General features: G+C 43.9%; 2 protein-coding genes across 3 annotated transcripts; one reads left to right on the top strand and one right to left on the bottom strand.

Annotated features, from left to right (window-relative positions):
- The first annotated feature begins 480 nt into the window (after positions 1–480).
- CIMAP1A (ciliary microtubule associated protein 1A) lies at positions 481–7,175 on the top strand. Its single transcript, XM_035123156.2, has 6 exons — positions 481–586; positions 1,047–1,244; positions 3,909–4,010; positions 5,135–5,256; positions 5,838–5,975; positions 7,086–7,175. The coding sequence occupies exons 1-6, from the start codon at positions 481–483 to the stop codon at positions 7,173–7,175; spliced, it is 756 nt and encodes a 251-aa protein (XP_034979047.1).
- Positions 7,176–7,673: 498 nt separating this feature from the next.
- Positions 7,674–12,664, bottom strand: BET1L (Bet1 golgi vesicular membrane trafficking protein like). Of its 2 annotated transcripts, none has more exons than XM_035123168.2 (4): positions 12,623–12,664; positions 11,992–12,083; positions 11,547–11,603; positions 7,674–10,795 (listed from the first exon to the last, which is right to left on the bottom strand). In XM_035123168.2, exons 1-4 carry the CDS (start codon positions 12,639–12,641, stop codon positions 10,628–10,630), a joined length of 336 nt encoding a protein of 111 aa, XP_034979059.1. In that variant the 5' UTR covers positions 12,642–12,664; the 3' UTR covers positions 7,674–10,627. The 2 variants fall into 2 exon arrangements, with proteins under 2 accessions (XP_034979059.1, XP_034979069.1); XM_035123178.2 differs by lacking the exon at positions 12,623–12,664 and adding an exon at positions 12,185–12,594.
- Positions 12,665–12,814: the final 150 nt, after the last annotated feature.

Raw genomic sequence — 12,814 nt, 5'->3', positions numbered from 1 at the left:
CAGCAACACAAGCTTTTCTATTTATTTATTTACTGGGTTTCTCCCAGGAAAGGTAAATCCAGATTAAACAGAGGGAGAAATACAGGCTGGTATTTTGATGACGACAACTATGCCATGTGGACACCACAAAAGATATTGGATGCCTGAAGATCCCCCTCCCACAATAAATGGTGGCCACTGTGAGAACAGGTTACTGGACCAGATGAGCAGCTGGCATGATCCAGTGGGCACTTCTTATGCAGGGGAGGCCTAATTCTTCCATTCTTGGTACTTCTTGCTCCAATATAACCCAGATAATACAATGAGACTCTACTGAATTAGTAACAGTCATGTTAATAGCTAGATATAGATCCTGCCAGCTCTGTGTAGGGTACAGTAGAGTTACCCAAAGTTTTTCCCCAGGAGGATGTATCCAACCTAACCTTTACACAAATTCACTCTGTGTTCTTCATTTCTTAAGCTTTAGAATAGACTGCCATCATGAGTAATGGATGGGTGGGCACGTGGAGGCCCCATCGTCCACGAGGACCAGTCATGGCCCAGTATTCCAGCCCTGGGCCAAAGTACAACATACCGGGAGCAACAGGTAAGCACATGGAAACAGAAGTTTAGTGGGGTTTAAAAAGTTGATTTAAAAAAAAGTGCTGGACAGCAGGAGCGGTCTGCCAGGCTGGCCCACCTCACAGAAATTGATCAGGGGTGGGGGAGCTCCATATTCCGGTACATATTTTCCCTTTTGGGGCATGTAGATGCTTGAAAACTCTTAGAGCTTGGGTCCCCTGCTGGCTCTTGGCTGGGGACACCAGTACCCTGTCCCTCTCAGCTGCCCTGGTGCCCCACAACTAGAAATGACTGAGATCAGCTGTATCATCATCATAGGAGAAGATATCTTCCCAGGTTCGATCTCTCACGTCTCGGACTAAATGATCTAAGGAAGCAGGGCCAGGAATATCCTTTGTCTTTGAGATGCTGGAGAACTGCAACCAGTCGGAGGCAACACCTTACTCCTGAGCTCTGTGGCATGAAATATGTCTGTGCTTTTTCAGGTTATATCTCACACATCCCTACCAAAAGGAAAGCCCCTGCCTATAGTATGTATGGCTCAAAGCCCCTATCCAGCAAAGACAGAGTTCCGGGTCCTTACGATGTGCAGGGCTATATGACAAACAGAGGAAGGCAATCAGCTCCATCTTATACAATGAGTGGTCGATTCAAAGTGAAAAAGGAGATTACCCCAGGTCCTGGTGAGTAATAGTCACCCATCCAAGGTATATGTTGACGGCACCTGCTAACCCAAGACTAAGGTAGAGTTTGGGTTCATCATTTCAAAACTGGCCTTTGGAATTATTTCTTATGGCTATGTTGAAAAAAAATGTGGTGTCACCCTCAGATTAAATAATCCATATTAGTTGCTTGCTCAGAGGCTGGACTGATTCTGTTCAGTTTCTTGTTTCTTTCTGTAAATTTATTTATTTGGTTTTTCAATTTATAGTTTTACAATCACATATCCAACATACGTCATAAAACCATGGTTCCATAGAATCTCCTGGACTTCCCTCCTCCCCTTTGGTGGGTCATATCGTTAATCATTTCCGAAAGCTCATACCAAAATAAAAACTTAGTTGGTTTTTAAGGTGCTGCTGGAAGGATTTTTTAAATTTTGTTTCGACTACGTCAGACCAACACGGCTACCTACCTGTAAATAATCCAACTGTTTGTTCAGTTTCAACGTGCCTGATTATTTTTAGAAAATAAAAAAGCTCTGTCAAAGGCTGCATCTGGATGTTTGTCAAAAGGGTCCTTAAATGTTGCCACAACATTGGGCATATCTCATATGCTACTGTTGGCTTTAGGTTGAATTTTGTCTTATTTCTCAGTTTAGGCTACATTGTGTCTTGTTTATCAGTTGTATTTTTTATTTTGTGCCGTGTCAATTTTGGGTAAGCTGCTTTGGGCAGAATCCAAATATTTACCCTCCATATATTGCTGAACTACAGTTTGCATCGTCTCTAGTCACTTGGCCATGCTTGCTTGGCCGTTGTGGCTCAACTAGTTCAACTAGTGTAAGGATTTCCACTTGCACATCAGAACTTCTCCCTCTTCCCTCCCTGGATGCCTCTGCCCCCTCCCAGGGCTGGCTCACAACATTTTGGCATCTGAGGCAGGCCCCAAAATGGTGCCCCCCCTCCGCCTGGGAAGAAGAGGTGAGAGAAGATCTAGATCGGGAACAAGACGGGGAAGAAGTATCAGCATCAGGTGCTCCTGCTCTGGTGAATTCAGCCACCTGAGGCAGTCGCTTCACCTCATTGGTCACAGAAGGGACACCCAGTTTCCTGCCAGCTCGCAGGGACATAGATACTTTTTCGTCCACCAGTGCATACACCCTTTGTACCAGGGACAGTTCTGCAGCACAAATTTGCACAAAACACACACTTTTTTGGCATCCTTCTGTCTTGAGCAGGCATAGACAACCTTGGCTCTCCAGATGTTTTGGAACTACAACTCCCATGATCCCTTACCACTGGCCCTGTTAGCTAGGGCCCTGTTAGCTAGCTAGAGTTGTAGTTCCAAAACATCTGGAGAGCCAAGGTTGCCTATGCCTGGTCTTGAGAGACAATGGAATGCTCCCTTACCTTCCAAGTCCCGGACTGCAGAATCCGGGACCGGCAGCCGTGTGACACCGGATGTTGCGTCGACGTAACTTCCGGTGTCGCTTTGCCCTTCTATGGGCACCAAAAATGGCTGCCGCCGGCTTCGAAAGTCGCTTGTACGCATGTCAGGAAGTGTGTCGACGCAACTTCCGGTGTCGCTCCGCCCATCTATGGGCACCAAAATGGCCGCCGCCGCCGCCGGAAGTCGTGTCTATGCACTTCCGGACATGCGTAGATGCGACTTTTGAAGCCGGCGGCGGCCATTTTTGGTGCCCATAGAAGGGCAAATTGGAAAGAAAAAAATGGCCGCCGGCAGGAGAAAATAACGGAGAAAAACGGGAGACGAAGTGATACGGGGGACCACCGGGAAAAGGTAAGTAAAATTGGGGTTTTCCCGGAGAAAACGGAGTACTTGGCAGCTATGAATGCTCCTCAGGGGGTGAAGTCAAACTGCCAGAGAATCACAGTGCCTGCTGTGGCTGCAGAGACCAGTAACTCATAACTGCTGCCTCCTGTGCTGTTTTTGCTGCATTAGCAGCACGACAGTGACCTCCCTGGGGCACAAGCCTGGGCAGTGTGTGTGGAGGTCCTGGGCTGCCCAGACAACAAGACCCCCCCCCTCTCGGCCTCAGTGATGTGGTCCAAAGGAAAGCAGAGCAATACATTTGGCACCAGCTTGGCTGCAGGAATTGCCAGAAGGAGGCATACAAGACGACATCCAACCATCTTAAGGACTCCACTCAGGATTTGTGTGGTGTTTCCTCCTTAGCCTTTTCTTCTCCCGAAAACAAGGCAGTGGGTATGTATATGCATAAGGTAATTTATATGGAGAAACTAAGATGGTGAGTGGCTGGGGTCTTACAAGCACCACATGGTGAAAAGGGCCTGAGTGCCGTAGAATTAAAGTTAAGAACAGGAGATCCAGAGCCTGCCAGAAAACACTTGTGGTTTCTGCAACTCCCAACAGCATTCCCGCTTCCCACACTACATTCTATTCCTTCTGTATCTGCTGTTTTATATTCATCCAACCGCGCTCTCATTTGCAATCAGAATAAATCATCCGAAATTTTAATTTTAATTCACATGCCTTAGTCAAAATGTGATGAGGGATTTATCTTCCCTGCATGCAGAATGTTAACTTTTTAATTAACAAAACTGTAGGCAGCCCTTCAGAGGCTTTAGGACATAGCAGTGATTTGGGCATGGTGAAATATGAGCTTTAACCTACTTGCATCCATTGCCTTCCCATCTACCTAGCCTCTTACTCACCAGAGAAGGCACGGAAAATAATTTATCAAAGTCCTCCTGCACATTCTTTGTCATTCAGGACTCGTGGCTACAAAGTAGACGCCACACCAGGTAAGGCTTATTCCTTATGGTTTTGTTTTTTGCTTTGCTGCTGTTGTTGGAAGGCATCAAACATAGGTTGTCTTAAGAAATTTATCAATGATGAAACACAGCGCATTAGCTCAGGTCTATGGATGTTTACTTGGGAGCAAGTTCAGTAGGACTTACATATGCGTGTTTGAGCCTAGGAGTGTAGTGTTATGCTTCTGCCATTCAGGAAGGTCTTCTCTCATGGTGGTAAGGCTGCGGGTGGCTGGCGTCATGCTAACCTAGTATTAGTACGGTAGCTTGCTAAGCTATCACCATTCACAAATTATCAAAAGAAGAGCGCCTAGCCTTTGCAGTTAAAGGATAGACTTGGTGGAAGTGGGAAATAGCATTTTATGTTTTGACCTATGAACTTGAGTGCTGGAGAGAATGTGCACATGGCCTCTGGAGGAAAATAAAATTAAGAAAACGCTTTTGAAATGGAGGAGGCACTGAAAAGCAATTTCTGATATATTGCGATGGTTAGATGTTCTAAGACAGGTGTGGGGAACCTTTGGCCCTCCAGATGTAGCTGAACTCAGTGGCATAGCAAGGGGCACGCGATGGGGGTGGTCCGCCCCAGGTGCCACCCTGGAGGGGGGTGACACTTGGCGCGCCCCCCAAGCCGAGCGGCGCCGCTCCAGCGCCGTATGGATGGTGCCGGGATCCTCTGCTCGCTGCTGCAGCTACGAGCAGAGGACCATGGCACCATCCCAGTAAGGCGCTGGAGCGGCGTGCCGCTGGCGCTGCCACGTAGTGCGCATGTGTGGTGTCACAGCGCCGCACATGCGTGCTCTGTAGCCACGCCCCCGGGTGCCGCTCCGGGTGCCCGGGCGGCTTCCTCCGCCACTGGCTGAACTACAGCTCCCATCAACCCCAGCATGGCCAAAGGCCAGCGATGATGGGAGCTCTAGTTCAGCAACATCTGGCGGACCAATGGTTCTCTACACCTCTTCTAAGGAAAACAGTCGAAAGTTTCATAGGTGGTATTCCCGAGCACCTAGGCCAACCTGGAGTAGCTCTTTGGATACCAGCCATTACCTCTCTCCTCCTCTGGCTCTGTTGGAAGTCTCTGGTGCTCCTCCCAATGGTCCACGTTTCTCTTTCAGGTCCCAGCACTTACACGATGCCTGAGGTCCTTGGGGCGCACACAGTGGCCACCCCTGCCGGCCCTTCTTACTCCATAACAGGGAGGAGTAAGCTTGGGCGTTTTGATGAAGACTTGCATAAGGTAGACTGCTGGTTCATTTCATGCCTTGTTTCTCCGTTGCTTACCAATAGTCATAGTTGTGCCTGCTCTGGTCCATTTTTCTGAGATTTGTTTTAATCTTGATTTCACAGTTTAATGCATACTGCTGGTCGCTAGTGCCAAAGAGCCAATTTGTGCTCTTTCATGGGGGTCTTAATGCTAAAATTACTAATTCAGGAGCAGATATAAATCTGGCTGTGATGCACTGTTCACTCTTGCCATGGTCATTTTACCAAACTTTTTACAACGCCTTTAATCTTGTTTTACCCCTACTTTTTAGCTTCAGTTGTGCAACATCTTTTACTCTAATTTCTATGTGTCATTAAAAACAACAACAACTCAATGGCAGGTCCCATTTTCATATTTGCCTTTTTATTTTACAACTGCACTGATAAACCATTGGGGAGTGGAAGACAATTAATGAGAGAAGTGTTGCTGCGGTAGAAACTATATTCAATGTGTTTTGATGTGACACAGGGAAGCTGCTCAATTTTCCTGGGAAATTAGGAGATATGAATTGTATTATTACTTCATCTATGGGAATCCTTTTTCTTCTCTTACAGACCCCTGGTCCTGCTGCATATCATAAGCCCGACACAGATATCTACAAAAAGAGAGCACCCAAGTATTCTATGGCCAGTCGAAGCAAGGGTCTAAGAGCTGGGAAAACACCTGGGCCTGCAGACTATACTGTAGGAAAGGTGAGAAGCAGCTTCCTTTCATTCTTAATTGTTTTCAGCAATTATTACTCCCGTGTATGGATATTCTCCTTTCCTGGCAACAAAGCCTGAAATTCTGGGATGTGAGGAGAGGGAAATGTTTGTCCTAATATTACAGAAACAGAAGTTAGAAGCTGGTCATAGGTAGCTTAGCAACCCTGTTCATTTTTGTTAGACATAATTACCAAACCATCAACTTGCTATGGCCCATGCAAATAATTTGCTAGTGATATTCTTTATCTAGATTGGTCCATTTGTCACATGGGTCTGATTTGAACATCACATTTCTGCTTCAAGAAACCATGGTTTGTTGGCTCAGGAGCAAGCAATGAGTTGGAGCAGTCCCTCCTCTCCTTATGCAGCTGGCTGTCAGAGAAACTTTCTGTATTGTTAAATGACAGTTTGCCTTGATGTCTAAAGTATAGCTTTAAAGCTCTCTGCAAGCCAGGATTGTAAACCGAGAACAACCAGTGGTATGCAATAGCCTGGTTTACATGGTATGCTTAGACCAATTTCCTGGTTTGGATATAATACAAACTATAGTTTAACAAACCAGTTTCTTCTGCTGCCAAACACATGGTCTTACTATGTTCCCAGTCTGTCAGGCTACTACAGGTGCGTGCAAAGCAGTTTGGGGGCAATGTGAACTGGTGAACATGAAAATTGCATGAAATTTTGTTTGCAAGTGTGTGCTGCTGGATCTTGATCATCTCAGAACTGTACACACTCCATTTCCAGAATCAACCAGGGTGCCACTTAATTGCATATGAAGTTACTCAGACCAGAAGAAACAAGATGTTGAAATTACTGTTTATCTCCAGGGGTCCACAATCCCCAGGATATTCATCTAGGTCCTCTAGCAGTATTTCATGAAACACTGCCTCAGCTGTGCTCTGCAATTATTAATTATCTGTACTTAATTCTTCCACTTAACATTCCACTTAAAATGCTTCTTACTCAGTAAACCAGCAGGAAGCAGCCTGTTCTGCTAAGCAGAACACAGAGATCAAAGAACAAAAATAATCAAGAATCTGTTAGCCTGTTAGTCTAGCCTGTTTCACCTAATATATTTTACACTCCTTCTGCTTCTAGGTATCATTGCTCAAATCTTGTGCTCCAGCTGCCACTTTTGGAATCAGACACTCTGACTACACAACACCTCTGATTGTGGACGTCTGCTGAATTCATCCCTTGTACAGAAAATGATTTTTCTACTGATATTTCTGTATCATGTTCCTCCACATTTTAACAGTTAACCACCAGCTGTTTAACTGCATTTTTTTTACAAATGCCAGAGCTAAAGGACCATTTAAAATATTCAGAAACTGATTACCATTCAAGACTGAAGTTCTGTCCTCTGATGAAGGGATATGCCATGAGCCCCTCTTGTGAGGAAGACAAAGCGCAGCTCACACTTGCCCTACTCTTTGAGCCCAAGGAATACATATCTAAACGCACGCCGGCATTCTGACAACTAGTATACAATTAACGGTGTCATTCTTCATAAAGTAGGATCTGATATATATTAAATATATATATGTATTTGTGTAAAAAAGCTACTCGTGTTCCTGATCCAGAATTATTTCATGGAACTTGTTTGTTGCAATAACTCACATAAAAAAGTATTTTGTATATTCCATATCTTCAGCTGAGAAACGTGTTTTGAAATAAATAAATAAATCAGGAATAAAAAGTTTATTTCATGTCCTAGCTATTAAATAAAACATCAGTTCTTTTGTAGAGGGTTCACTACACAAACTGTAGGAATATTCTGAACTTGAAAAGTAAAATGTTGAGCTTTTTCATAGAACTGGCAGTAATGGTGATAACAATATTGCCTTGCAGCTGTCAGGATTCTCACCCATTAATACTGGTACAGCAGCTGAAATAAGTGACGCTGCGAATAGCTGCATCCCCTCCTGCACAAAGGTGTTGAGGGGGAACAGGATCTCAACAGTTCCCCTTCCTTATCATCCTTTGTGCATTATATTTATTGTGTTCGTCCTCACAGCAACTCTGTGAGGAAAGCCATTTCACAGATGAGTATATGAGGCTGCACTTCTTATTTCCCACCAAGCTACACAATAAGCCCATAGCAGAGACGAAACTTGTATACAGATCTGCTTGTTCCAAATCCTCCTCTGTCCACTTGACCACAATTTAGACAGTAACTTTTATGGTATAAGCTTTCATGGACTACAGTCCATAAAATCTGTTAGTCTTTAAAGGTGCAACAAGATTGTTTTTGCTGCAAAAAGCAAACTCACTTTCTTTCTCACCATGCTGTAGCAACAGAATGTAAGTTGAGATATCTTTCATAATAAAAGCATAAAATTATTTATTTAAGCCTCCTAGCACATGATGTGGAATATCTGTGATCAGATCTCCCAATATCTTTTTTGGAGCTTTAAAAGGGGAGGGGCATTTAACCATTTCCCTTGACACAGAAACAATTAGCCCTGCTTTTGAGACAGCAAGGCTATCGGCTATGGGAGGAAGCTTTTGAGCAGTATTTTTGCCCTGATCTAGTTGCACTGGCCCCTGCAAACAACTTTTAAATCTGGATCAGAAATGGCATGCTACGAAGTTGGTTTGGCTTGGAAGCAAACTGAGAAGTGTGCTTTTAATTTTCTGGCTTAAAAAAAAGATAAATAAATCATAAGTGACTTTAAAAGAATTCTGCATCTTTTGACAGCATCCCTGAGTTGAAGGTTGCTTAGCTTTTCAGTGACCTCAGGTTCATTTTGCCCATTGCATTTTTAGGTGTACTGTACACCTAGAGATATGAGGTGAATATGACAAACATTAATGCAACCATGTGTATCAGGACAGGTACACTTGTCCAAGAGCTATGATTCACTGCATCTTTCTCTCGAGTATGCATTTAGGGGTTCACAAACGGGGGCTTGCGCCTTGTCCCACATTCAGTTATTCTAGAAGACAGGCTCCTGGAAGATTTTTTGACTTGCCCTCAAAAACATGATATCGATCTAGTTAGCTCACTTGTTCTAAAGAAGTAACTATCTAGCAGTATCACCAAAACAACAAATAACCTTGGGCAGCAGCCTCTATTGTTTTACATGCAGGAGCAAATATTTGCTTTTCATAACAACAGCCAAAGGTTACTAATAAAGACTTTAGAAACTACCTACTGTAGTATATACCCAGGGCTGGCATGTTTTGCTGCCTGACGCAAAGACAACATGTTGCTTCTTCCATTCCATGCAGCTGAATCTTACTTCACTACTAGCAACAGGATTGTGTCCTCTAGTGTGCCTAAGGGCAGGAAGCTGTTGTTGTTTTTTGGTGTGTGTGTGTTACATCCTGTGGCACACACAGCTGTGCTTTAACAGGTGAGGGCTGGAGGCTCAGGAACAGCTTGTGGGATTGTTGCTGCTATCTCCCTAGCACTTGCTGAGCTAACTAACTCACTTTGCCTAATGCTAGGTAAGGACCTGTATAAATCAGAATTTATACTAGGGACAGGGATACCCGGGGGGGGGGGAATACTGGCAAGTGTTTAAAACCTGTTTTAATTTTATTTTTAAGTTAAAAACCAGTGTGAAGGTACTATTGCTATGGTGAGATGTTATAGAATGAGAAACAAAAAAGCAAGATGTGTGTGTGTGTGTGTGTGTGTGTGTGTGAGAGAGAGAGAGAGAGAGAGAGAGAGAGACCTATGCATGTATACTCATATATATATAAACACACAAACTTAACTCCAGTTTTTCTGTTAATACCTTTTTGGCACTCCAGGTGCCAGAACCTAGTAACAAACATTAAAACTGAGGAGTATTGCAAAATGTTACTTGATTCCAGAGAGAGGTGGATTCAGCAGCCAGCTAAAGAAGACTTAACCAAGAATCTATGAATCAATAAAATTATTTAACAGAAAGGATGATTTGGACAAACCTTTAAAAGTGAATATACATTAACTTGCTATAAGGTAAAGTTTGTATAACAAGAAACAAATATAAATAATCTAGTCGGGACAGACTAGAACAAGAAGGAAAAAAAATGAGATAAAATCATTTGTGCAAGTTCTCACTCTTCCTTCGTTTAGGAATATTCTCTGTTTTACTAAGCAAGTCCGTGAGAGTAATAGGCAAAAAGGATTGCTTGACTACTTATAAATGCTGGTGTTAACAGAAGTGGAAATAAATTCAAGGTTACTTTTCTAGGAAGACATTGTCCATAACACAATTAGTTCTCAAGAGCTGCATCACAGTCCTCTAGGTAGTATTTTTTCATTTAAATTGGGCACTTGAACATCTCTGACATGAGTGTCAGGATTTTCCTGCCGACCACAAAATTATAAGAGGTGGCATCACCAGCATGCTTTCCCACCCAGACAGCAGAGAGAATAAGGTATTATATAGAGACTTAGTTTCAACAAGGATGTGAATTGTGCTGCATTTAAGTTTTCAAAGGAACAGTGACAGAATAAATTATATTCTTTTTAAGAGAGCGCGTCAAAACAATCCAGAGATGATACTGAAATCCACAGAGGTGCCTCTGGATCACTGTCAACATTTGAATAATATTTTCAGGATCTGAAGATCTTCCGAAACCATTTTCATCATCAGTTTTCCCCCCTCTTCAACAACTATCCAATACAGAATCTTGAAAATTACTCAAGTCCGTGCTCTTGTCACCAAATAATAGAGGATGAAGAAGACAACAATCAGTCCAGCAGAGACGTAGCAAAGAAGTTTACGATTGTCTCTTCCCGACCGGGTCATAGTGGAGAAACGCTTCACACTCCCCGTCAGAAGGCCTGTCACACTCATGAAATCGGAATCCTAATACAAAGAGTAGATAAAATAAGGTATTTAGAAGACATTGCTTACTGAAAGAAGCAACATGATTATATATACATATAGCATATTTCAGTGAGATAAATATATTTAACTCAGTTAATTTAATTCCAATTTAATACTGTTAATAATATTTAAAAAGAAAACCCAAAGAAATGCAGACACATGTGCTCATATCCCACACCAGCAAAATACATTAGTGAAATTCAAGATTTGACCTTGTCAATAACAATTTTAAATGACTTTACTGTGTGCATATTTTGATCTCATTTATCCTTGCGATAACCCAGTGAGAAAATAAGACTTCTGTGTGATCATTATAACATGTGGTAGTATGTGCAAGGTCCACACAAGGTTTGCACACTTGTTCATTCAGGTACTTCTTGCTTAAGAAATTCAGAATATTTGACACGGACCTCAATCTTACTGCATAAAATAGTTTCACAGCATATTTGCCATTAGATACCAGATCACTGAACACCAGTTTCTCAGGGCATCACTACCAACAGAAGACCAACAAGTTTGGTCCCTCTTGGAAAGGGAAAAAAGATATGTGTGCATGAGCATGTTCCAGAAGTAGAATGGCAGGATAAAACACATTAACTCTCTGGAACAGCAATAGGCTTGTGGGTGATTTCTTCTCTGTACAGAAATATGTTTCAATACAAACTAATTGTCCTGTTTGCTCATGCTGAGCTTCATCAGTAATTCTTAAAGAGTGTGAACAGTTGCTTACCATGCCATCCAAGTAGTGATTTTGATCCTCAGCATCTTTGTCAATGTCCAGTGCAAGCTATTGAAAACACAGAATGAAGCATTTATTGACACCTAGACAACTTTCGGAAAGAACTAATAAAACTGCAAACAAGAATATCATTTGCTCCTGCACAATTATCTGTTTATTACTAAATACAAGGGGGGTGGAGACAAAAAGAAAAACCCTCAAAGACCAAAGTCTTCTGGAGAGCAAGACAGCAATCAAAGAGCAAGGGCTCATCCAGAGTTCCTTTTTGCCCAAATGCCACAAATTTCCATTTGTTCTGATTCAGTGTGAAAGAGCAAGTTTTCGATAGGAAAGCGCTGGGGCAAAAGAAACAAAGCATATTCAGCGATGACATTTCAAAGCACAGGGCAAAAAGTAAGTGTGGATGAGCCCCAAGTAAAGTAAGTAATCTACGCACCGATTTTAGCCGCGTGACTTTGGAGGCTAGGTTTTCGGCCATACGCTTATTTTCCACATCTAACATATCATCCATAGCATTGGCATTCTGACCTGAAACGAAGATAAGATAATTATGCTACTGAGCGCAGCTAAAACATAACAGTTGTTAAAACAAAAGGCAGTATGGTAAAATGTGTGGTTATTTTGCAGACCTTCCCCTAGCTCACTCCAAAGCCTATTTTCACCACCACAGGGCACAGCAGGCTCCCCACTTGCTAGTGTGGGATGTTACCCCAAACTGTACACACACAAAAATGCCCTGCGTGGGGGGAAGAGACCATTCCACCACCACAAGAGAAAGCCACACTGGCAAAGCATGGGTAGAAAAGCTGCCACGTCCTCCTTGCCCGTCAGTCAACTACAGAAGACACAGGAGCCCCGAGCAGGGGGGGAAGGTGGCAACTGTGACCTGGGGAGGCTCAGAATGCCTCCTTTGTTCCCCGTCCCCCACCCCCAGCACAGGCCACGGAGGTCCTGAGGCAGCGCGACGAGCCGGAGCAACGGCGTCCCCAGCCCTGTTCTCCTGAGGGAAGGCGCTGCTGCCGCCCGCTCCTCCGGCGCCCCCTCGCCAGCCTCTTCCGCGCTCTCACCTCGCCCCCAATCCGCCATGTCCGCTTCCTGCCTTCGTGTCCCGCTCCGCCCACAGAGAGCAGGAGGAGGAGCGGCGGCGGCGGCGGCGGCGGCAAAGGGTCGGCTAGCCGAGGAAACGCCCCCCTGGGCCGCAGCGTCCCCTCCTGTCGGCCCTCCCCTCGGCTGGAGAGGGAGGCGGCCTCGGGCTGCTC

Source organism: Zootoca vivipara, chromosome 1, assembly GCF_963506605.1.
Source record: "Zootoca vivipara chromosome 1, rZooViv1.1, whole genome shotgun sequence".
Classification (NCBI taxonomy): Eukaryota; Metazoa; Chordata; class Lepidosauria; order Squamata; family Lacertidae; genus Zootoca; species Zootoca vivipara.
This window is presented reverse-complemented; position numbering and strand designations above follow the sequence as displayed.

What these genes read in the sequence shown, in the direction of transcription:
- CIMAP1A (XM_035123156.2), top strand. Translation starts at nt 481, where the DNA reads ATGAGTAATGGATGGGTGGGCACGTGGAGGCCCCATCGTCCACGAGGA. An exon ending in CAAAGTAGACGCCACACCAG is followed by an intron (nt 4,011 to 5,134) that starts GTAAGGCTTATT and finishes TTTCTCTTTCAG; the next exon opens with GTCCCAGCACTTACACGATG. An exon ending in TTGATGAAGACTTGCATAAG is followed by an intron (nt 5,257 to 5,837) that starts GTAGACTGCTGG and finishes CTTCTCTTACAG; the next exon opens with ACCCCTGGTCCTGCTGCATA.
- BET1L (XM_035123168.2), bottom strand. An exon ending in AAGTCACGCGGCTAAAATCG is followed by an intron (nt 11,604 to 11,991) that starts GTGCGTAGATTA and finishes TGTTTTCAATAG; the next exon opens with CTTGCACTGGACATTGACAA. An exon ending in ATCACTACTTGGATGGCATG is followed by an intron (nt 10,796 to 11,546) that starts GTAAGCAACTGT and finishes TCTTTGTATTAG; the next exon opens with GATTCCGATTTCATGAGTGT.